Source organism: Condylura cristata, unplaced genomic scaffold (assembly GCF_000260355.1).
Source record: "Condylura cristata isolate star-nosed mole 26May11 unplaced genomic scaffold, ConCri1.0 scaffold00057, whole genome shotgun sequence".
NCBI classification, from domain to species: Eukaryota; Metazoa; Chordata; class Mammalia; order Eulipotyphla; family Talpidae; genus Condylura; species Condylura cristata.
Genome location: NW_004567158.1, coordinates 253,578 through 276,952, shown reverse-complemented (window position 1 = coordinate 276,952; position 23,375 = coordinate 253,578). Strand labels below are relative to the sequence as shown.

The following is a 23,375-nucleotide window of genomic DNA, read 5'->3' as shown; positions in this document are numbered from 1 at the left end:
CTGGCCGGGGGTGCCCAGCTGGGGCCCAGCTAGCAGGGGGAGTGTGCGGGTGGGCGCTGTGTGGGAGGGCTGAGAGGCTGCTGGGGGCTGAAGGGTGGACTTCGGGCTCCCTGGGCCCTCCAGCGCAGCACAGGCGGGAGGGAAGCGGGAGTGGCCAGGGACACCTGTCGCACGGCCAGAGGCCTGGCAGGCAGGTGCGGCGTGCAGCGGACGAGCAGGCAGCAGCAGGGGCCGCTGGTCAGATTCCAGCTCGGGACGGGCAGCTGGAAGGGCTTGGCAGTGGCCCTGTCTTCACCTCCAGAGCCGCAGGCAGTCTCAGCCCGCCAGCATCCCCTCCCCGCCCCCGTGGCCCAGGCCTGGCGCAGGCCCCACACGCACCTGCCCTGGAGGACACACCAGCCGCACAGCGGGTCCCGGGCCTGCAGGCAGCTGGTGCAGTCAGGGAGCTGGTGGCAGACTGCCACGGGCACCCGGTCCACCTGGGTGGGCAGCGGGGACACAGACGGTGGGTGTGGACCCTTGGCCCTTGGGCCCCCGCCCCGGGGCAGCGCTCACCTGCTGGGCGCTCAGGACGTAGAGATGGCTGCCCGTGCTGTCCAGCAGCAGCTCCGGGCCCACCGGGGAGCCTGGAGGCCCTACCTGCTGCGAGTGGTACACTTGGCCTTGGGAGCCGTTGAGGAAGACCTGGGGACAAGGACGTGGCAGGGATGGCCCTGCGCTGGCTTCCCAGCCGGGGGCCCCGGGGGCCGCCCCGCCACCGCAGAGCTCTTCCTGCTGGATGGGGGGTTGGCTGTTCCCCAGGGCGCGGGCGGAAGTGGGGCCGGGCAGATCCCGGCTGCTGCAGGAGGGCAACTGGGGGGGGACGAGCGGGTCACAGAAAGGAAAGAGTTCGCCTCGGGGACTTCTGGGGCCAGGCTGGGTCTGAAGAGCTGCCGCCGGCCACCCCTTCCTCAGCGCCCATCTGGGAGCGGGCCAGCACGAGGCCCCTCCACCAACAGGCCCTCACCTTGTGCAGCTGGCCCTGGGCGTCCCCCAGGAAGGCTATGGTGTGCCCGTCCGCGCTCAGGGCGGCGACGGCGCTGATGGGCTGCGGGAGCTGCAGCAGAGGCGCGGCCTCCAGGGGCAAGCGGCCAGCGATGGGGCTGGGGGTGTGCTCGTCGCCACAGGGGTACGAGTCGGGGGAATCCTGGGCAGGGAAGGAATCGATTGCCGAAAGAGGTGACGGCCCCTTCTCGGAGCCCGAGGGACCGTCCCAGAGGACGGGGCAGCCAGCGAGGCTAGTGGGCAGGGCCAGGGAGGCTGGGGGCACCAGGGGCCGGGTGATCCGGTCGGCGGCCTGGGCAGGAGCAGCTTGCCCCACGGGGAGGGGACACTAGCTCCCGGTGACAGAGGGCGTGTGGCCCTCCCGGCACCTCAAGCCGAGGTCAGGGTCATGCTTGTGGGAGACGGGGGCCTAGTGGGGAGCTGCCCGCTCCGTGCCTGCCAGGCAAGACGAGGTGCAGCCAGGGAAGGGCCAGGGGCCACTCACCGGGGGCAGGGTGACGCAGCGCGACGTGACGCCGTACTCCACGGCCGCTTCCTCCTCGCCACCGGGGCCCCGGCCGCCGGCTGTGTAGCAAAGGCGCCTGGCCCGCTCCATGCTGCCGTCCAGCTCGGCCATGGGGAAGGCGCACAGGGCCGCCTGTGAACCCCTCGGGCCGGTGGCAAACGCCCCCAGCAAGGTGCCCGGGGCAAGGAAGGCAGCCTGGATGAGCCCCTGGCCCCGGCAGGTGAGCGGCACTTCCACATAGGAGTAGAGGTTGGCGTCCCCCAGACACACGCGCGCCACGTAGGAGCGGTATTCGGCCTGCGCACGCGCCCCGCGGCGGCGGAAGACGAAGTAGGCTGAGCGGGCGTCGGCAAAGGCGCCCACGTAGGTGCTGTTGTAGTCGGAGAAGTCGCCCACCACCAGGCGGCCCAGACCCTCGCTGGAGAAGGGCTGCGGCCCCGCCAGCTGGCGCACCGTCAGCGGTGGCACTCCAGCGGACAGCTTGCCCGCCAGGCCTCTGGCCACAAGCAGGAGGTCGAGGTCGCGCCCTGGCACAGCCACCACCAGGCCTACCGTGGCCACTCCCGGCGTGTTGGCAGCCACGAACTGCCCATCGCCAGGGTCCTCGGCCTGGTACAGCACCGCGGCCACGTCCCCAAGGCGCCGCTTCTCACACACGCCCTGCCGCACCTGCCCGCAGGCCACCAGCTCCCGGGCCCGGCTGCTCACCAGCAGCAGCTGGTTGGCATTGTCGACGAGCTGGGCCTGCGGGCACTCAGCTGGGTCACGGAAGGGCACACAGTCAGGACTGTCGAGGACGGGGCCCGTGACAGCCACAGCCTGCAGCTGCAGCTCAGGGCCGAGCTGGAACAGGCGGTTTGACGCCCCGACGTAGAGGGTGGCGCTGGCCGGGTCGAGTGCCAGGTGGTTGAAGGTGGTGTTGGGAGCTGAGAAGCGGTGTGCCCGGGCCGGGCGCGGGGGTGGGCGCGCCAGCAGCAGCAGGACCAGGAGGCAGGGGCCGAAGCGAGGCCAGGGGGCCATCGCGGGACCGCCGTAGGAGGACTGGAGGGAAACCTCGAAAGGGGGCGGGCAGGAGAGGTGGAGGGCGCCAGGGAGACAGGAGCGGGCAGGAAGGGGGGCAGAATTTCTCTCCTATCCGACGTGGGCCGAGCGCACTGAGGACCACTGACGGGGCAGCGATGCGACAAGACACCGCGGACAGCAGCAAGCGGGCGGGCAGTGCTCAGTGAAGGGAACGGGCAGGCGGGCAGGGCCGCTCAGAGGCGTGTGAAGAAAGCCTGTTGGCAGGGACGTAGCACCGTTTAGCACCGGGGGAGAAGACGCACCCTGGGCAGCCCTGGAAGAGCTGCACGCGGGACAGCCAGTGAGTAACTGAGGCAGCCACAGATCCGTAGTCAGCGCTTCTGAGGTGGGTCCAGAGGTGGCCAGGGGCAGCGCTGGAGCCGGCTGGGCTGCAGGCTTGTGGGGGAGGCCTGTCCCCCAGAGCCTGGCTGGGGAGGGGCCGCGGTCAGGGGCGAGCTACAAAGCGAGGGGCCAGAAAGAGGCTCCCGAGGGGAGAGCGGGCACGGGCTGTCTCCCTGCACCCCAGCCCACCTGCATCGGGGAGCCCCGCAGCTGCAGCCACAGCTGAGGGCCCTGCCAGGCCTACATGAAGGGGCAGACACACGACAGAACCCTGGCTCTGGGGTCCCCCCTTTCCAGGCGCAGAGCCATAGACGAGGGGAAGGAAACCAGACCTTCGGGCCTGCTGGCTGGGCGCGTGCGGCGCATGCCGGACGCCGCTGGGGCCCGGGGCCTTATCTTGGGGACACAGGCGGGAAGGCCAGGCCCCGCTGGACAGGGCCATTTCCTCCGGGCTGTGCTATCGCCAGGCAGCAGTGCCAGGGGCTTGCGGGTGGGGGGGCAGGGGGAGCCCTGAGCCCCAGCTCCTGTGCCGCTCCACCTGCCCGGCCCTTGCAGGGCCAGCTCTGGGTGCCAGGGATGCGCATGCTTACCGCCAAGCACAGCAGCGCAGAGGAGTCTTCTCAGTTCAGCCGCCCTGGGACAGTGGTGATGGGGACAAGATGGCTGCGGGGGTCATTGTCCTGAGTGGGAGGGAGACAGTCGGGGCTCGGCCCCATTCACACAGGCCGGGGGGGGGGAGGCAGGGCGGGGGGCAAGGCCTGGCGGCAGGGTTCCACCACAGCTGGCAGCTTTGTCAGTAGTGGCCGGGCCAAGGCAGCCCTTCCTCCACCCCAACAATGTCCCCTCTGTCCAGAGGCCCAGGCCGGGACCCACTGTTGGGCACACTTATCCCACCAGGGCTGTGTGGCCAGGGGGCTCCCTGTCACTCCCCACACCCAAAGAGATACCCCGGGTCTGGGGGCGAAGCGGCAGGAGAGTTTCACACAGCCAGCCCCGCCCTATGCCAGCATAGCCCACTCCCATGTCCGCCCGGGTCCTTGTGCAGGGCAGGGGGCAGGCCACGGTGCCCCTAGGGAGGGTCGGGGCCTGAGCCCCTGCATGCCAGCTTCAGCCTTGGTAGCCTTGGTGCCTGGCCAGTGCCAGGCTGGCCTCAATGCCTGCCTTTGTCCGGGTGGGGGCAGGGGAGGTGCTGACAGAGGCAGCGCGCCCCGGAGAACTTCTTCCCCTACCCGCAGGCCCCCACCCCTTGGCTGAGAACGAGACTGGCCAGAGAGGACGTGGCCGGGCAGTCCCCACCCCGGCCACCCTGGGGGCTGGCAAGGTCACACCAGGTACAGCGTGGTGGCAGGGCCAGGGCCAGCAGAGGATGCTGGGGCTGGGCCACAGGGGCGCAGGGGCAGCCTGCAAGGACTCGGCCCTGAGCCTCAGGCTGGGCCTGCCGGCTGGCTGTGCCCCCCACCTGCCCTGGGCAACAGCCATGCAAAGGGGCGGCTGGCAGGTAACTGCCCCGCTGCAGCCCTCACGGGCACCGTCTGGTGGGGCTGCTCGGGGCCCGAGGCGCAGGGGCTGCGCGCTTGGGCCAGGCCCTGCCTTCCCCAGGCTGGGTGGCAGCGGCAGGGCTGACACCTGGCTGGGCCGGTTGGGTGGCTGTGGGGGCGGGGCACCAAGTGGGCAGCTTTCCTACCCTGTGTCTGCCACAGCTAGTGGGGGCAGAAGCGGGCTCCTCCGACGCAGCTGCAGGGCGACCCCTTCGAGGCCCCCAGACAGCCAGAGATGTTGCGGCCAGGCTGGTGCGGGACCCCACGGCCTTTGCCCCACCTGGCCAGTCAGCCCTCGCGCTCAGGTTTCTCCTGGACCCCGTGTGTCCCCAGGCAGCACCCCCACCCACGCCCCTGCACCTTATGTCCATGCCTGCCCCCAGCTGCTGCCTACCTGGGCGGCCGATGGCAGGGGCCGGGGAGCAGCTGACGGTGCCAGGCGTGTGTCCCAGCAGAGCCTGGGCCTCCCTCCCCACAATGCAATCGCCCAGCCCAACCCATCCAGCCGCCCGCCCTCCCTGCCCGCCCCCTTGCCCGACGGCTCAGGGCGGGCACTACTGCCCTCTGCTGGCTCCGGCTGGCACGGCCAAGGACCAGCTTTGGGCACCTGGTCGGAGCAGGTGCGAGCCAGCGATGCCCTTCCGGCGATGCCCTCCTGGCGAGTGGACGCAGTGGACGCTCCTGCTGTCCACACAGTTCCTATGGCTGTGGACTTTTTCAAATGCCTTTCCCAGACGCATTTTCTGGGCTAAACTCCAGTTTGTCAAGGTGAAGTTTGCTTCAAATACGAGTCTGTGGATGGGCTTCACACGAGTCGGGGGTGCGGCATTTCCGGGAGAACCATCTGCAAAACCACTGAGACCTTCCACGTTTTCGTAGTCTCAGCTGTCCCTTCATACATTTTAAACTCCTGCTGCAATTTTTGAAGTAATCATGGGACTCTTTGCGTTTCTTCTTGAGTCAGTCTTTTTTTTTTTTTTCAGGCAAGAAAACAGTGAAGGTTTAGCGCCTTCGTTTTCAGGCGGACCGTTCAGTGTTCAATACACATGGCACCGTCTCCAGACTGTTCATCTCGCAAAACTGAAACCCATCTCCCCTTTCCCAAGGGCCTGGTCACTTTACTTTCTGTTTTTGTGACTTGGACCACTTCAGCTCCCCAAGAGGCGGACAATGCCAGGCTGACCTGTTGATTAGCTCAAGCAGGGACATGTGGACTGAAAATTTCAGGGAACCACCGCTGAGCACCCTGAAGGCCACCTGCACCCTGAGTCCAGCGTTCCCAGATGACCGTCCCCCTTGCTTTAACCAACACGTACTCTGTAACCTAGCTACTTGGGGACAGAGCGCTCCTCTGGGCCCACCGGCGTCCATAAAGAGCCTCAGTCCTCCTGGCTGAGTGCTGCCTGGTGGCTTGACAGAATCACTGCTCTGTGACCGGCTTATTCCTCTATCCACGTGTGGCACGTGACAGGACCTCCCGCCCGTGCAAAGGCTGAGTGACCCTCCCTCTGCCACACCTCCTGCACCCATTTCCTGGCCAATGGACACATGGGCTGCTCCTGCCTCTTGGCCACTGTGAACAACCTGAACAACTCTGCTTCTGGTTCTTCTGGAGCCAGACCCAGGAGGGGACTGGTGGACTGAGCGCCATTTTGTTTTTACCTCATTGGCCTGTTGTCTGTGGCAGTCACGCCATACGGCCCGCCAAAGTGGGTACGAGGCCCCGATTCCTCCACGCCCTCACCAGCGCTTGATATTTTCTGGGTTTTGTTCACTAGTCACCGTTACCGTGGCTGTGAGGGCTACTTCCGGTGAGGGCTGCTTCCTGCTGTGCTCGCTGCTGCTTTCTGGCCTGCGCGTGCCATCTTTGCAGTGTCTGCTCAAGCCCTCCGTCTGTTTCCGAATTAGGTTATCTCACTTTCTGTCGTTGAGTTGTATTGTTGACATAGTGTGACGACTACTCTCTATCAAACCTACGATTTTCAAGTTTTCTTTCTTTTTTTTGACTTTTCTTCTTGCAGCTATTTTCTCCCATTCGTGATCACCCTGTTGATTGTGTCTGTGGCTGCACAACACTTTCAAGGTTTGATGGAGGGCCCTGCTGGGGGTGCAGTGGGTTAGAGTACAGCACTGAGAAGCTACAGTCACTCCAGCGTGAGTTCGATCCCCAGCCAGGGAGTGACCCCCCGGACGCGGCAGCCCTCTCCTGACCGCCCGCTGCTCCCCTCAGCAGTGGATTTCAGTCCATCTGCCTGTTCTGCTCCCCGCTCTGTCTCTAGGGAAGCCTCTCGCCACCCCTGCGCCTCTGGCCTGTGCCCTAGTTCTGTGTGCACAAATAAATCTTTAAAGAAATAGTTTGTCTATTCTTGCTTTGCTTGCTTTTGACATCATTTCCAAGAAGTCGTCGCTAAGGCCAATGTCAGGAGAGTTCCTCATATATTTTCTTCCTGGAGTTTTATCGTTATGCTTATGTTAGGTCTTTGTTTGGACTTAGCTTCTGTATGTGTTGTGAGCACATGGTTTGCAACCTTCCCAGGCTGGGTAGCTTCACTGTCGGTTCCCGCAGACGATAAGATAATTTTGGAGGCTTTGCTAGGTTTTCACAGGCCTTTAATGCTGAGTCAGGTCACAGCCCAGCTTCCTCCCCAGCGTTTATGCCGCCTCGGCGTGGGCGTCGCAGTTACACAGGCCTGTGAGCACTGGGCCCAGGCAGCCATGGCGACACAGGCGGGCAGAGCGGGCGCGGGCGCAGGCGCAGATGGGAAAGCCTCCTTTCGGCCCGGGACCCTCGGGGTCCAGATACCCGGTTTCCCGCGTCTTCTTTTGCTTCTTTCCAACACCCTTTCCCCACCACGTGGTTTCCGGCGCCCTTGCGGGAGCATCTGCTCGTGCCAGCGGGGTTCTCTCTGGGCGGTCTGCTTGGCTTCACCATGCCGCTTGCCGGTCTTTCTGTCAGCATCACACAGTCGAACGCCGGCAACTTGTACTAAGTTTTGAAACCAGGAAGGGTGACTCATTCCATATTGTTCTGCTTTTATAGAATCGTTTTGGCTCCCTGGAGATCCCATGCAGGTCCTGGGATGCACTTTTCTCTGCGTCAATTTTTTTTAAGATTTATTTGTTTATGCATTCAAAAGCTGGGATGCAGGTCAGAGGGGTGCGTGTGTGAGAGAGGATCCCCCAGAGACAGAGTGGGGAGCACAACAGGCAGATTCACTGACACTGGAGGCTGGGGGAGCAGCGGGGAGACAGCAGTGGTCTGCTGCGCCCTGGGGTCACTCCCTGGTCGGGGCTCAAAGTCAGGCCACGGTGGCTGGCGTGTGGTGTGATGGCACTGAGACCTCACCCTGGCCCCATTCGGGAGGCCCTGAGCCAATGTTTGATAGACAATGTTTTTGCAGGAACGCCCCCATTTTGTCTAAGTTTCAAACTTATGAGTGTAAAGTCTTTTAACTTTATGTGATTATTCTGAAATTCGGTAGGGAAAACCCAGATTAAGTCACTCCGTAGTCTTCCTTTTTTGACAGACAATGGCCTTTCCATGTAATGCAAGCTCTTAGTGTGAAAGACTGACCGTCAGTTGTGTGGGGTGAGATGGTCACACCACACACACTCACTCCAGTGCCCTCGTCAGCAGGTAGCCAGTGCTCTCCTGCCTGCGAGGCAGCTCTAGCAGCTCTTTCTCCTCCCCCATGGCAGGCGTAAGCGCTGTCCTTTCTGAAAGATTTAGTCATTTATTTGTGCATCCAGAGCTGGGGCACAGGCCAGAGGCGCAGCGCGGTGAGAGGATTCACCGGAGATGAAGCGGGGAGCAGAACAGGTGGATGGATGAAGCCCACTGCCGTGGGGGCAGCGGGGTGACAGGCGAGGTCCGCCGCACCCTGTGGGCCCTCCCTGGCCGGCAGTCGAAGTAGCGCTGTAGGGGCTGAGGCAGCGTCCGAGTGCTGTGCATCAGACCGCTGCGCCACCGGGGGCCAAGCACTGTCCATTCCTCGCATCTCTTTATATTTGCCCCAACAGGGCTCACCCCTATGTGATGCTTCAAACTTTCCATCAAAGGACGCCATGAGATGCGTTTTCTGGACTTTGTCGCTCCCGCTGCGCGTCTTGTCTCCGACATGCCCGAGCGGCTGCGTGCCGCTGCGTCTGATCACTCTGGCTGCCAATGCCTCTCCGTCACGTGGCTGCAGCATACTTCATGGATCCTCCTGTTTGTGGACATTTGCGTCACTTCTGGCTTCTGCCTACTGCTGCCAGCGTTGCAGTGAGCCACCTGGTGCGTGACGAGAATCATTTTGCGAGAGACCCCTGCGGGGCACCCCGAGGACAGCAAGGGTAGACAGCAGTGCTCGCGCCGGGAGTGCCCGGCCTTGGGGAGTGCCCACCGGCTCCTTGGCATCCAATGCCTGCTACTGGTAGACTTGTTAAGTGCTGCCATTCGCGGGAGCAAGGCTCTCTCGTGCGGCTTTCATGTCCATTTCCACAGCCCTTCTGTAACCCAGCGGGAGAAGTCTGGTGTGGCACGAAGCGGACCTGAAGGCCGGCCCTCTCGGCGACACAGCACACGGCTTCCCGCTGAGACAGTCCTGCCCACAGTTCTTGCTGCCCTACGGTGTTTGAAGACTTTGCTCCGGGCTCCTAAATTGCCTAGTGCTCCCCACCTGTTTTCCACCTTCTAGAATGTTCTTGGAGCGTGCTCCTTTCATTCCCGGGGGGCGAACCCGTTCCCCCTCGCATGTCGGCCCCAGCGGCGGCCTCATGGTGCTGCGGGGGTGGCATCTTACCAGGCGCTGCAGCTCGCTCCATTCCTCTCGGCGGGCTGCTGTCTGCGTCGCGCTCCGCAGAGGCCTGTCTATTTCAGTTGTTCCAAAGAGCCCGCTTTTGCTTTTATTGCTCTTCTTGTCCATTTTATGAATCTTAATTACCTTTGTGATTTCCTTTCTACTTTTTTTCTGTTCACTCGACTGTGGTTTTCTGACTTCCTGAGCTTGAGGGGTGCACAGCTTAGCAGAAGCAGTGCTTGGCAACAGACACCCTCCTGCTGTCCAGCTCCAACCGTGTTGATTTTCATCCTCACTCTTCTGGGGCGCGTGAAGTATTTCAAAGTGTACTCTTAACGTCAAGCCTTCAAATACGATGAGTAGACTTAATAGCAGCGGTAGTTACTTCCGATCTTGTTCTCTTGCAGCTGGAGAAGAGGAGCTGTCTGATACCAATTGCTTTAGGATTTGCGGAAATTCAGTTCAGTCACGGTTCAAGGTGGACTTGAGATGCACGAGAAGTCTCTTGTTTTGACTGTCGATTGACCAAATTTGTCCGATGCTCTGAAAATCTTTCTCGTTTTACCTACTTGAGCTCTTGAGTGCCCAACTCCAGCAAGATGGCATCAGTACCGTGGCGAGGCGACTCACTGGCTGTGTCCCGTGCGCTGCACTCCCTCATCAGGCAGCTGCACATGCGTGCAGGGCGTGTGACCCCTTTCAGTCACCGAGGCCCTCGCCATTGCTAACACTAGCTTCTGCTTTGCCCGGGAGCAATCCTCCCCACTAACTGCATTCTGGGTGGGACTTGCTGCCACTTGCCACCTGTGCCTGTTAGGGCGGGCGGACCACAGAACCGGCCCGGCTGGGGAACCGTAAAGAGCAACAAGAGGATGACTGTGGCCTTGGCATGAGGTGACAACCCCAGGCTGCCAAGCCTGCCACCTTTGCCTGGGTCGGGAACGAACCCTCACCTCCAACTTCAGGGAAATGGGGGTCTTGGTGCCACCCCCGCAGCCCACGCTCCTCCTCTCCTGGCTGTCGCGTGGCCTGCCCCGAGTTGTTCCGTCCTGCCCACAGGTGGTCCAGATTTCACAGGGTGCCCCTGACCCCACCGCGCCCAGGCTCAATGGCGCCACTGCCAGTCTCCGGACCCCTCCATGCCTACCCGTTCCAAGCCTGGAGACTTTGTCCTCACCTTTCTGGGCACCCCCAGCCCATTCCTCGCCTGTGCGCTGAGCCAGCAGTCCACCCGCAGCCTCCCATCTCTCTCATCCCGGCCAGGCTCTCGGCCATCTCTGCAGGTTGCCCGGCTTGCTTCCTGGAGGCGCACGCCCTGCCGCCACGGTCTGTCCAGCCTCCTCCTCAGCACCCATCTTGCGCCCCCCGCCCCCCCCCCCCCCCCCGTGCAGGAAGCACATTTTTTTCTAGCTCAACCAGCTCCCGCTTCTGCGTTGTCCTGGGGGTGGACGCTTGGCTCGCTTCCCTGCTTAGCTCCTGCCGACCGGGCTGCCACACACGGTCTGTGTGAAGACCCCACACGGGCCTGTGTGGCTCCCAGCGCCCCCACCACCATGCTAAGGGTGCCCGGGTAGTGCCCTGCGACTCCACACTCTTCCAGGCTCTCCAGGGCGCCGGAGCCGGCCCGGGCCTCCCATCCCCTGCACTTGGCCTCCACATCCCGCGTCTGGCTCAGGAGGCCCAGAGCTGCCGGGACCCTTGTGTGCGCCTCTGGCCCGTGCACTGCCCCTTTCCTGCGGGCCTGGCACCTGGCGGGGCCAAGGCAGCCCCTGCCCTCCTCGCTGCCCCCACCCGCTCTGTGGCTTAGTGTCCTTCCCTGCTGTCCAGCCACTGCCACAAGGACTGGGCACAGGCCCCTCCCGCGCACCCAAGCACTTCAGGCACCATGGGTGCTTTTGCGAAATGGGGTGGCTGAACTCCCCTCCCCACTGGCAGGGGGCGATGCTCCCATCCGCACTCTGGGTGTGCAGGGGTAGAGATTACCCCAGGTCTTGGAGCGAGGCCGGCTCCTTGCCCACTCCCACCTGCCGCCCTTCCCATCGAAGACCAAGAGGCCGGAGTAGGCTGCAGTTTCTGCGACATCTTTACTGAGAGGACTGAGGGTGGCTCCCAGCCGAGGGCGGAGGGCCCAGAAAGGCACACGGCGGCAGCGGGGTCTCCCTCCCGGGCAGGGGCTGGCTGGGCAGAGGCGCCTCCCTGGCTGACCCCTCTTTGGCACTGAGCTGGCAGTGCCAGCACCCATCTCCCTTCGGCCGGCCGGGCGCTGGTGGCAGCTGGCAGTGTAGGCTGGTAGGGTGACAGGCTGGGCCACCCACGGGAGGACGGGGCGGGGACGGCTCCCTGGCTGGCGAGGGCGACCGTCACACACAGGAATGCCATCAATTAGCCTGCGGCAGGGCTCCTCCTTTCCTGGCTCCTGGTAAGCCTAGCGCAGCTTTCTCCGAGGGCTCTCGGGATGCCTGCAGGAGAGGGTGGGACTGCACCCTGGCCAAGTGGCTGCTTCTATGCCTGCCGTGTGGCCCTGGAGGGAGGGGCGGGGTCTCCGAGGGTCTGAAGAGGCAGGACCGGGGACTTGGTCACAGGAGGAGCCCCACAGATGCGAGGCTCGGCACAGACTGGCTGGCGGTGTGGGGGCTCGACCCCCGCCGCTCAATGGCTCTGGTGTGGGGTCAGGATTGGGGCCACCTGAGCCCCTCTCCCACCTACCACCAAGAAAATAAAGGACTCAGTTACCCTGCCCAGGTCACAGCTCTGCCGGGGGTGGGGGTGGGGGTGGGGGCGGCAGGGGCGGGGTGAGAAGGGCTGGCCCTCGGGCGGGCCTCCCACGTGTGCTAGCCCAAGGCTGAGCACGGGCAGTGCGCGGCTGCCATGGGGTTGTCCTGGCAGCTCGGCCTGGGGCAGGAAGGCCTAGAAGGCACGACGGGCATGCGGGGTGGGCCTGGAGCAGGGCTGCAGGGTGGGGTGGTTTCCTTCATGTGATCTGAGGGCTGGGGCGGGGCGCAGGCAAGGCTCGGTCAAGTGGTGGCGTCCTGGAGGGCGGCAGGGCCTCGGCCCAGGATGTGGCAAAGCTCCTGCAGGCGCTGCTGCATCTTGGGAATGCCGGCCAGCTGCTGCTCAAGACGCTGCTTCTCCTCAGTCAGGCTCAAGCGGGCTGCCGAGTCCAGCTTCTCAAACTTCCAGCCGCCCTCCCCGTCGAACTGCAGCAAGTGTGTGTGGTACTTCCTGGCCGGGGGGCGGGGGCAGACAGGCAGGCCTCTGAGCAGGGTCTCCCTAGCCCTAGCAGGGTCTCCGCGCTTCCATCCCAGCGGGGAGCGGGGCGCCTACCACAGCGAGGGCCGGTGGGTGATGGAGAGCAGGGCGATGCCTGCATCCTTGGCAGCCTGGAAGATCTTGCCCTCCACGTCGATGCTGACTGCACTGGTGCACTCGTCCAGGAGGGCGTACTTGGGCCTGAGGGGAGGGCCATGGGGCAAGGCTGAGGAGCCCTGAGGCGGAGGCCCGGCCCGGGCGCAGCTTTGAGCCTGCCTGATCTGGGTGATTAGCCTCCTAGGCGCCCAGCTCCGCCGGTGGGTTGGACGGGGCCAGGCCTCCTGGTGCTGTGGTGCCCCTTACCCAGGTGGCCCGCCTGCCTTCCCACTGTGCCCCACGCTCTCTGCTTCTGGCCCAGGTGGCAGCACCTTGGGCACGTCACTCACCTGTGGTAGAACATGCGGGCCATTCCGATTCTCTGCTTCTCACCCCCCGACAAGACATCTTTCCAGTCGCACACAGCCTCCCAGCCTGGGCAGAGGGTAAGCGCACTGTTTAACTCAACGAGGGCCGGGAGACAGCAGCAGAGGGCTGGGCAGGCAGTGAGGGTGCCGGGATGCCCGCCTGTGGGCAGCACTTTAATGCTAATGAAAACGAGACACGTGGGCCTCTGGAGACCGGGTGTGTGCCGGGCTCATCCACCCGGACGAGGTCAGAGGGGCCTGGCCAGAAACAAAGCGGGTCCCGGCGCACACGCGCCGAGGGGAGACGACGTGCGGACTCGGGCCAGACGCAGGCACCCCTGAGCCCGCAGCTGGGCCGGGCTGCCTCCTGCTCGCGAGGAACCCGCCCTGCCCACGCCGAAACGCAGAGTCCTGGCCCCAGAAGCGGGCGACAGCCTGCCCCATTCCCCGGTGTGGGGCTGCCCCGGCCAGCATGTGCCCGCAGCCCAGTGGGCACCACGCCACCACCCGACAGCACTGCCACTGGGCACCAGATGGCTCTGCCCAGCCCCAGGGTGGCGTCTCAGTCAGCGCAACAGGCCTGTTGCTGGCAGCCTCCCACCGCACCCTCCGTCCCCAAAGGCCTGGGTGCTTCTGCTGGTTACGTGGCTGCCCACGCTCTCAAGTGCAAGGTCTGAGCTCCGGGCCAGCTGCCTAGCACGGTAGCCCTGTCTCCCAGATGTCACTGCTAAAACCGGAGCCAGACCCCCGCGCTCCTCCAGGTCCTGTGGGCATTTGCCACCTACCTCGACAAGGCCGGGCACAGGCCCCCGCCTGCCACAGTCCAGCCCGGGAGGCCTCTCACTCAGGTTCCCATCAGAAACCTGGGTGTGCCCGCCCTCCGCATGGCCTCTGTCCTCACCCCGCCTCTGGCTGCCCTGCGGCCCTTGGCTTGTCTCTTCCTGAAATGCGGAACTCACTTCCCACCCTCCAAAGTCTGCCAAAGCCCCTGCCTCACTAGGGAAAGCCGTGGCTCCCTGCCTGGCCCACTGGATCCTCCAAGGGTTGGACCCTCACCGCCCCTGCTGCGGAGCCCACACAGGGTGGTGCCCTCTCCGCCTGTCCCTGCTGCGCCCCACCCCCGGTGCGCTGACCCAGCACAGGGCGTGTGCTGAGGCCAGGCCTCTTGCAGGCGCGACTGGCCCAGGCACCCAGCACTTTGGGTTCCGGGAGACTGGGGTCATCCACAGCCCCTGGGCCAGGCAGGTGCAGGCTGCCTGCCAAGGAGCGCGCCGAGGGTGCCGCTCGCCTACCTCCCTCCCGCTGCAGGATGTGCAGCAGGTGCACCGTGTCCAGAATGGCCTCCAGGTGCTGCTCGGAGTAGCCCTTGCGCCGCATGTCCTGCACCGAGTCCGGGTAGATGACCTGGTCGCGCAGGGAGCCCACGGACATGTAGGGCCTGCGGGCGGGTCATGTGTCCAGTGAGGAAGGCCGACCCACGTCCTGACGCTCTGCCACAGGCTCCCTGTGGTTCTGGGCCACGCTCACCCCATCGCACGCATCTGCCCCCAGCCCACGCCCATGCATGCATGCCATCATGCGTCCCGTGCCCCACGTGCCGTGTCCCTGCACCCCACGTGCCCCCACCTGTGGGCACACGTGGGCACCCGAGCCTGCGCACCCCTCAGGCTCTGAGCTTTACCTGGCGTCGGGCCGCGCGGTGGCTAGCTGGGGCTCACCTCTGAGGGATGTAAAACATCCGCTGGGGTGGTGGCTTGTAGAGCACCCCACCGTAGGTGGGCCAGAGCCCCCCCAGGATCCGGAAGAGGGAGCTCTTGCCGCAGCCGTTGGGGCCGGTGATGAGCAGGTGCGTGCCCTCCTCCACCTGCAGGGCGTGGGGCGCAGCGGGTCTGCTCCCTGCATCCGCCTGGCACCCCCGCGTCCATGGTGTGCGTGGGCCACGCCCCTTCTCGAGGGGAGGGGCCGAGGCCCGGGGGAGGGCTGGTCTCGGCAGCCCTGCCCAGCTGCTGCGGGGCCCTGGCCGATGCCAAGGGCTGAGCGTTAGCGAGAGGCCCGCCTGCCTCTGTCCCATTCACACTCCGCACTCACCTTGATGTTGAGGCTGGCCACCACCACCTCTCCGGCGGGCGTGATGATGGGGATGTTCTCACAGACAATCCCCTGCTCCACATCCACCACCTGGCCTGCAGAGAGACGTGGTGGGGGGCTGGGGCGCTCTGCCTTGTGTTGGGTCCCGTGTGGTCATCCCTGTGCCCTTCCTGGCGCCCCCCCACACTCCAACACCATGCTGCTGAGTGATCCGGGGTCCCTGGGCCTGGAGGGCACTGTGCTCTGGGAGGGCTTAGGCTAAAGCTCTGGCCTTCGGCACCCAATGCCGGGGGGGGGGCACCCTGCCTTGCAGCCATCTGCGCGGGCCGCCACTGTGGTTTTGAACTTTCTTTCACTGTCTTGCGTGGCAAGTGACCCCCCTCTTTTCCAAAGAGAAGTTCAGGCCTTGGCACAGGGGAGCGGGGGCATGGGGAGGGTGGTGGCACCGCTTGAGACCCGACTCTCCGGAGGGACGGGAGGTGCCTGAGGTGGGGCTGGGGCGCAGCAGCTGCGCCCTTACCTCGGATCTGCAGAGGTCCCTCCACGCGGACCCCTGGCCGCACCAAGGCCCTGGCCCGCGCCTGCGCATCCTCCGGCTCCCCCGGCCTCTTGAAGCGGCAGTGGCGGACGTCCTCGAACACCTGGAACATCTCGTGCACCCGGGCCGTGTAGCCAGCCAGCTCCGTCACCTGCGGGAGGCGCGCTGCTCAGGCCCAGCCCGTGGGGTGGACGGCGCGCGGGCCGGGGGGCGGGCACAGCTACCTCCTTGTAGGACGACATGACCCGCTCGATGGCGTCCGCAGCGGCAGTGAGGAGGTTGCGGGCGATGGTGAAGGCTTCTGTGCGCTCGCTCACCAGCTCCTCTCCCCTCCTCTCCGAGTCTGCGGGCGGCGCAGTGGAGGGGCAGGGGTGGAAAGTGAGCACCGAGCCAGCCAGCGGGCGGTCAGTCTGCTGAGCCCGCAGGGTCGCACGCATGAGTGCTGCGGCGACAGAGCTGGCGGAGGGGTGTGGGTGGTGGCACGCTGCGCACCGGACAGCGGGCCCTGGCACCCGCGGGGGTGGGAGGCGCCAGGGTCCGAGGCCACAGTCGAGAGAATGGACAGGACGCCAGGCCCGGGAAGAGCTCACACAGGCCACCCGCCAGCGAGGCTCTCCTGCGGACAATTCAACTGTGGTCCACAGCAGAGCGACAGGGCTGAACTCAGCAACAGGCAAAGGTCGCAGCTGTCAGGAAGTGCCAGAGCACTGGACAGAACACGCTGTGGCCCTGGTCCTCGGGGCTGCCAGCAGGGCGCAGCAGGGCGCAGCAGGGCCGAGGGTTGGAATTCAGGAGAGATGACAATAGCACGTGTCGTGAAGAAGGGGGGACACTGGAAACTCCACGCTGCTGGGGGCAGAAGAGGGCACAGCGGCCCTGGGGAGGAGACTCGTGGCTCTGGGCAGGGCACACTGCTCAGCCACCGATGGGCACGAGCCCTGGGGCACCCCAAGGAGTGAGAAGCTGTGCCCGTGTGGGAGGCGCCTGCAGGAGGCAGAAGAGCCGCCAGGGCTGGGGTGATGCGGCAGCACGGGGACTCCTTCTGAGGCGGTGACGTACGCAAGACGCGGACTGTGAAACGCCGTCTTTAAAGACTGTGTTGCCCGAGTGCTAATGACGTCTCCGCGGCTCGGAAGCAGGCGGAAGCCAGCAGGCTCCTGACTCTCCCTGCCAGCAACCCGCGCAGCCTGGCCACTCAGCCTGCCCTGGACACCGACCCGGGACTGTCACCCTCGAGCCTCTCAAACAGAAATACCCACTGGCAAAACCCCACCACCACGCTGCTTCCGCTCACCTCCCCGCACAGTGCCGACCCCTCCTCTAGCTGGGCCGCCCTGGTGGAAAGGAAGGTTCTGTGAAGGCAGATGTCACCCGCCCCCCGTGGGGTGTCGGGGTGGCAGAGGCTGGGGCACACGGCCTCCAGGGCACCTGGCTGCACCTCCAGGGCCTGGCCTAGGAATCCAGGGAAATGAACACGGCAGGGGTGGCATTCACCCGACAGTCTAAAGGCCCAACATGGCCTTGGGGACACGCCCCAGCAGGCAGAAGGAGCAGAACGGCGCACACGGGTGCTCGGGTGTCCTGCCGACAGCTGGTGATGCTGCAGGTTCCCTTGCAGGCCGGGCAGCCGAGCCAGGGGCCTGAGGGGCCGCCCGACCGCCCTGAGAGCAAGGCGTGGCAGCCTGGGCCCTGCCACTGCAGCGCCAGCAGGCAGAAGGCAGGTGTGGGGTCTTCCGGAAGCCTCTGCCCTGTGGCTCGGTGTGGAGCAGCAGGACAGAGGGCAAAGCCGCTAGGGATGAAGGCCTGGCTCCCGGAGGCGGGCGCCACTCCGCTAGCCGAGGCAGAGCCGTGGACGGCGAGCGCTGAGGCTCCGGGGCAGGGGCCGGGGCTTGTGGTAGGAAGGAGCAGGCCGGCAAGGTAGAAGCGGGCCAAGGCGGGGGGGACCTTACCCCTGGCAACTGACCCTGAGGCGCCGACCGGGGCAGGAGGCGCAAGGCCAGGTATGGCAGAGGCCCCAAACGCCCTAGGCCCTCAGAGGAGGGGCGCTCTTGGGGCCTGGACAGGTCAGGCTGTGCCCAGTGCCAGTGGGGAAGTGGACCAGGCGCCGGAGGCCCGGTGTCTGCACCGACATCAAGGCCGCCGGGGGGGAGGCCCTCGCTGGGGAGCAAATGCCCCTCCAACTAGACCCTCATGCCGGGGCTCACGAGAGCAGGAACTGCTGGTAGGAGAGAAGCAGGCGCTCTGGGTCTGAAAGAGTCGGGCCGCTGGAGACAGCACAGGACCCTACTACTGAAGCACAGAAACTCCAGCACCTTCCAGGGCAGAGCTGTTTCAGGGAGTGCAGGGAGCCCCGGGAGCCACAGGGGCCAGCACACGTGCGCCGCCCCGCCCCTGGCGGGGCGAGACAGGGAAGCTCTGGGGGCCAGCTGGGGCTCGGGGCGCCCTGGACAAAAGGGGGGTCCTAGGCCGTACAGTGCGGGCACAAGCGGCGCCACCGGGAGCTCAGGAAGCCCCAAGGTGAACGTGGAAATGGCCTCTGACTGGCTCATGCCCACGGGGCTGCTTGGCGCAAAGCGAGCAAGTGTGCCCAAGCACCATGCTCGGCTGGGCACTGGGGCTGCCACCCAGCATGCGGCAAGGCCGACGATGGCAGAGGAAGCCGACGGCTGCGCCACCAGCTAGAGGCGCGGCGCGGCGCGGGCACCTGACACGCACGAAGTCTGCACCTTCCAGTTGCGCGAGGAAACTTCGATCTTCTAACCTCTCCTTGAAAGAATCACATAGGACTCACAGAAAGTCACCAGGAAAGCCAGAGTCCTTCGAGGCAGCCGAGCAAACCCAGGGGATGGGTGCGGGCAGGAGGAGCAGGCGGGCGGGGGAGGGAGGGAGAGCGAGAGGGGCAGTCCCCACGACGCGACACGTTGCCGCAGGACAGAGGCAACGGAGAGTCGGGCAATATTTGAAATTTCCAGAAAGGTGGAAACTTCTGAGTAGTCAAAGACTTGAGCCAACCAGTCTCAAGCCAGGCAAACAGAAACCCACAGGTAAAATGGCCACGGAGAGGCAAGCACAGTGCCAGCGAGCGGCCGGCGCCAGGTCCGGGCTGGGCCTGGCTGTTTCCCAGCAGACAGTGGACTGAAGAGCGGCCCGGCAGGCAGGGAGGCGGCCAGGTCCGCTCCCCCACCCAGGGCGAGTCCTCAGGAGTACGGACGACGCAAGACAGGTCTCAGGCGCCGCAGTCAAGATGCTCCGCGAGCGCCTTGGAGAGAGGACGGCAGAGCTGTCTCTCTGGAGGTGACTGGGCGGTGCAAGGTGCAGCGAGGGGAGGGCTCAGTCCACACAGGGTCAACTGGCCCACGACCCCGACAGCCACAGTGCAGTGCAAAGGGACTTTCCCTAGGGCTGCCCTGCCCTGGGGCTGTTCAGGGGGTGGCGAAGCCCAGGCCCAGTCTCGGGGTCCACCAACTCACAGTCCGGCAGGGATAGGGACAGATGGCCACCCGGCCTGCCCTGGGGACAGGCCCGAGGCGCGGCGGAGGCGGAGTGGTGTGCTGGGGTCAGCAGAGGGGGACCTGGGAGCGTGGGGTGATGCACTCGGACGGGAAGGCAGCGAGACGCTGCAGGAAGGGGCGACTCCGGTTGTGTCCTCAGCAGCAGGGGCTGGGCCAGTCCCGAGCCGCCCCCGCCCGCCCCCAAGGGGCTGGCTCTCACCTGCGTCTGAGTAGCCAGCGGCCGTGATGATGGGCACGGCCACCATGAGCAGGCCCGCAGCGCTCCACACATACTTCATGAGGAACTGCTCCAGCATCACGTACCACAGGCGCTGCAGCAGGATGACGTTCATCTGGGAAGCCAGGTCGCGGTAGCAGCGCCGCAGCAGGGCCAGCTCCACCTGCCGGGTGACATGGCTGAGGCCCGCGCCCCACCCCGGGCCTTCCCTTCAGCAAAACACAGGCGAGAGCAGGGCGCCGCGGTCCAGCCTCGCTTAGAGTGCCACTCTCAGTCTGGGGGAAAGTCTGCAATGGCCCTGATGCCTCGAACAGGGGGACAGTGACAGTGAAGGCGGGACCTGCCCCTCCGCTTCTGGGCCTCCTCCTGTCCTCGTTCCAGGCCCTCCAGGTGGGACCGTCACCGTGCCCGTGTCTGGTGCAGCAGACGGCGGCTGCAGGCTAAATAGCTGAGGCGAGAGCGCGGGCCCACCCTGAGCCAGCGAGCAGCGGCCAGGAGCCAAAAGGCCAGTTCTTGCCTTGGTGGAATTTGGCTCCAGAGTGTCCACCCACTGAGGCCCGCCTCCCTGCCTGCTGCGAGAAGGCTGCAGCGTTGTCTGGCAGCACCCAGCGGGTGCGCCCCTAGTGGACAGCCCACCTCAGGCCATGACGACTCTGCCTGTGCTCTGGCAGCAGGTTCCCCTCCTGTCCCCTCCCTGCACTGGCCACGTCTGCCCTCTCAGGACGGGGACAGGTGGCGAGGGGGCCTGCGCACGACCTGGCGGAGAGGTGGTGGCGGCGGTGGCGGCGGCAGCAACAGCAGCAGCAGCAGCGGCGGCAGCAGATGGGGGCAGAGTTCCCAGCTCGGTACGGGAGTGTGTCCTGCCTGCCTGCTGACTGAGCAGTCGCCGGGCCTGGAAGGTTCCCTTTCATGCTCAAGTCCCCATCTGCCTGTCGGTTGCTAGCTCCTGCCGAGCTCACATAGCACGGAGGGAGCGAAGGGGTGGAACGTGGAGTGACTGGCAGGCCACAAGGAGAAGCAGATTCTGCTCAGTGATGCTGCAACTTATTAAGAAAGGTTTACTTGCACGCGCAAGTGTGTGCGTCTATACGTGCATGCAGGCACGCGCACACATCTGAATGAGCCTGTAGAAATTCCTACTTACTCTCCTGCGGGTCAGTCACTCTGCCCCAACCAGTTGATCTGACCCGGGGTCACTGTGCACAGGGGCAGCAGTCAGGGACTGCCTTTGCTGGGCCCGCCGCCGAGGGCGGGGCCACAGTGCTTTGTAGCCCTCTGACCTCGCCCGCATGGGCCTTCCTCCCTGTGCGGGTGAGTACCTGAAAGTGGTCCCAAGGGAGAGCCACCAGCCTCCTCCCTGCGGTGCGGCCCACGCCCTATCTCCCAGCTAACACACCTGCTCAGAGCACTCTCACTGTCCCAACTCATGCTGGGAGCTGGAAGCAGTGCCAGCCGGCGCAGACAGTGTAGCTGCAGGTAACGTGCCAAGCACCTCAGCCAAGGCCACAGAGGCTTGCCCAGGCCCTGTGGCCCAGCGTGCAGAGAGGCAAGGAGGGGGCTGCAGCTACTGACAGGGTGCCCGCTTGGAGCTCAGGGACAAGCCTTTCAACTTCTCTGCCCAGTGCAGCCAGCAACACAGGGTCCCAGGCCTGGGGCCACCTGACCCAGGGAGACACACAGGCTTCAGGAGATGGATGCTGTTGCGCCCCTCCCCCACCCGGACTCCGGAACCGAAACCAAAGTCACCGCCCAGAGCAGGGCCCTAGGCAGCCTCAACCCCAGGCACAAGGAAGGGGAGGGGCTGAGGCAGATAAAGGGAGCACTGGCCCGCAGTGACCTTTTCCCAGCACAGGCTGGCCAAGGCCCACCGGGAGCTGCACGCCTGGGGCCCAGGCGGAAGGGCGGCCACACGGGCGCAGGGTGGCCAGGAAGTGTGTCCACCCAGGTGGCCGCCCAAGCCTGCTTCAGGGCTGCGGCTAAGCCGGCAGTCAGGTGAGCCTGAGGGCTCAGGCTGCGAGGCCTTGACCCCCCAGCTCTGCAGCTGCTGCAGCTGCTGTTGCTGCTGCCGCTGCCTCCCTGGGCACTGCTCGTTAACCTCTGCTTGGGCTGAGTCATGCCCATAATGCCCGCCTGCCCAGCCGACCAGCTGGGCTGGACGCCGACCTTCAAAGGGCCCGGAGGGGGCCTTGCAGGGGCTGGGCAGCAGGCCATGTCCCACTGCCCTGCTCCCAGGTGGCAGGAGCCCTCCCTGCTGGCTGTGGCGAGAGGGTGGGCTGGTAGCCTCCAGCCGCTAGGGTCCACAGCTCTGAGGCGGGGCCAGCTCCTTGTGGAGGAGGAGAGTTAGCAAAAGTGGCCTGGAGCAAGCAGGCCACTGGCCCAGGACTGTCCCCGCCCAGCCTTCCTGCTTCTCCATTTGTGTGCCCAAGTCCCAGCCACCCCAGGCCCTGGCCACCCCCGGCCCGCTCTCCCGTGACCTGCGCACCCTCTGGCACTGGGATTCCCTGCCGGTCACAGCCTCCCAGCCCCACACCTCATCAAGGCCCAGTACCACAACCTGCCCCACCTCATGGCCCCCATAGAAGGCGATCTCCTCCGAGTTGGCCACCACGCGAGAGTGCATGTAGCGCAGCTCCCCCTTCCTCCGCGCCTCCTCTGCCACCAGCTCCCCAAACTTGGGCGAGAAGGCTCGCAGCACGTTGGCTGTGAGGAACACCACGAGGCCAGCGATGGCCGAGGGCCAAGCTGTGCCGGCCCCGCGGGAGCGGGCCGCCCGAACCAAGGTGTACGCAGTCACGGCCACGTCCAGGAGCGGCTTGGTCAGGTTGGAGTAGAGGTGGGCCACGGACGCGGCAAAGGTCACCATGTCCTCGGTCAGGGACTGGTCAGGGTTGCGAAGGCGCCCGTCCATGTTGCTGACTCGGTAGTAGGTCTGCTGGGAGAAGTAGAGGCCGTAGGCGTGGGCCACTAGACGGCTGCGGAAGGACAGGGCCAGCTGGCCCTCCAAGTAGCGGATGGCACTGTTGATGAAGGTGGCAGGGAGTGCGATGAGGAGCCACTGCAGGAGCTGCCAGCTGAAGGCCCCTGGGTCCTTGCGCACAATGCAGCGTGCCAGCCGGCCGTCCAGGCGGGCCACATACACCGACAAGAAAGTCCGGCTCACCAGTGCTGCTGAGTGCAGCGCCAGCAGCCCCGTCTCCCGGCACAGGATCCTGGGGAAGAGCAGCCGCAGGAGCCACAAGAGTCGCTGCAAGAACACCCGGTTCACACCCGCCTTGGCAGTGGTGGCAGCAGCAGAGGGCTCGGAGGCCTCCTGTGTGGACACCCCCGCGGTCCCGGCCACCCGAGGGCCCCTCGCTGGAGCCAGGCACTGTCGTACCAGGGGGTAGATTTTGTGGGCTCCATAGGCTGTGAGGGCCAGGACCACTGCTGTGCGCTTCAGTGTGGTCACGCGAGAGGCCCGGGGGGTGGAGAGCACCGGCATGTCACCTGGGCTGGACGCACTGGGCTGGCGGGGGGGGCCTGAGGCAGCTGGCGAGGCTGGTGGAGGCTGCTCTGACCCCAGGCTCGTTGTCTAGGCAACTAGAAAACTGGTCGTGGTCCCTGGGGCTGTCGCTGTGGCCACCGGGGTGGTGCTGGGGCCCCTGGTGCGCTGAGCTCGGGGCCCTCCAGGGTCGCCGCCTCTTCGGGCAGCCGAGGCGAGGCACTTGTCAGTCCCCTGGTCCTGGGGTCAGAGCCTCGAGATGGCCGGGGCAGAGAAGCCGTCTCTTCCTCTGTCCTCCTCCTGCCCGGTGGCGCCCCTTCCCGGGGCACCAGGCGCGTCCGTCCGCTCCGCAGCCCGGCCCAGGCGACAGTGACTCCGCCACCGGCCCGGAGTCCCCACCCACCCACCCCTCCTCAGGGGCGAGTCGGGGGGAGGGGAGGAGGCGGCGATGGGGCGGGGGAGGAGCCGGGCTCTGGCTGGCCCCACCCCGTTCTCGCCAGCCGCTCGGGCCCTGCCCCTTCGCGGACGACAGAGACGCACAGAACGCGGGCTAG

The 23,375-nt window shown here is 65.5% G+C and overlaps 2 protein-coding genes across 8 annotated transcripts in view; both read right to left on the bottom strand.

The window, feature by feature from the left end:
• Positions 1–4,960, bottom strand: part of PLXNB3 (plexin B3) — a 13,905-nt gene extending 8,945 nt beyond the window's left edge. For 6 of the 7 annotated variants that reach the window (XM_004695218.2, XM_012734493.1, XM_012734494.1 and 3 more), the window contains exons 1-6: positions 4,886–4,960; positions 3,544–3,633; positions 1,529–3,035; positions 1,007–1,186; positions 556–684; positions 377–479 (exon numbers count right to left, since the gene is read on the bottom strand). In XM_004695218.2, coding sequence (XP_004695275.1) covers positions 377–479; positions 556–684; positions 1,007–1,186; positions 1,529–2,569 — 1,453 coding nt within the window. In that variant the 5' untranslated portion in view covers positions 2,570–3,035; positions 3,544–3,633; positions 4,886–4,960. Of the gene's footprint in view, positions 1–376; positions 480–555; positions 685–1,006; positions 1,187–1,528; positions 3,040–3,543; positions 3,634–4,885 lie in introns of all 7 variants that reach the window. The other variant, XM_012734490.1, reaches the window with a different exon arrangement.
• A 6,384-nt stretch (positions 4,961–11,344) lies between these two features.
• ABCD1 (ATP-binding cassette, sub-family D (ALD), member 1) lies at positions 11,345–23,187 on the bottom strand. Its single transcript, XM_004695184.2, has 10 exons — positions 21,904–23,187; positions 19,323–19,503; positions 15,836–15,954; positions 15,594–15,762; positions 15,074–15,168; positions 14,704–14,849; positions 14,278–14,423; positions 12,968–13,052; positions 12,597–12,722; positions 11,345–12,494 (listed from the first exon to the last, which is right to left on the bottom strand). The coding sequence occupies exons 1-10, from the start codon at positions 22,819–22,821 to the stop codon at positions 12,287–12,289; spliced, it is 2,193 nt and encodes a 730-aa protein (XP_004695241.1). The 5' UTR covers positions 22,822–23,187; the 3' UTR covers positions 11,345–12,286.
• Positions 23,188–23,375: the final 188 nt, after the last annotated feature.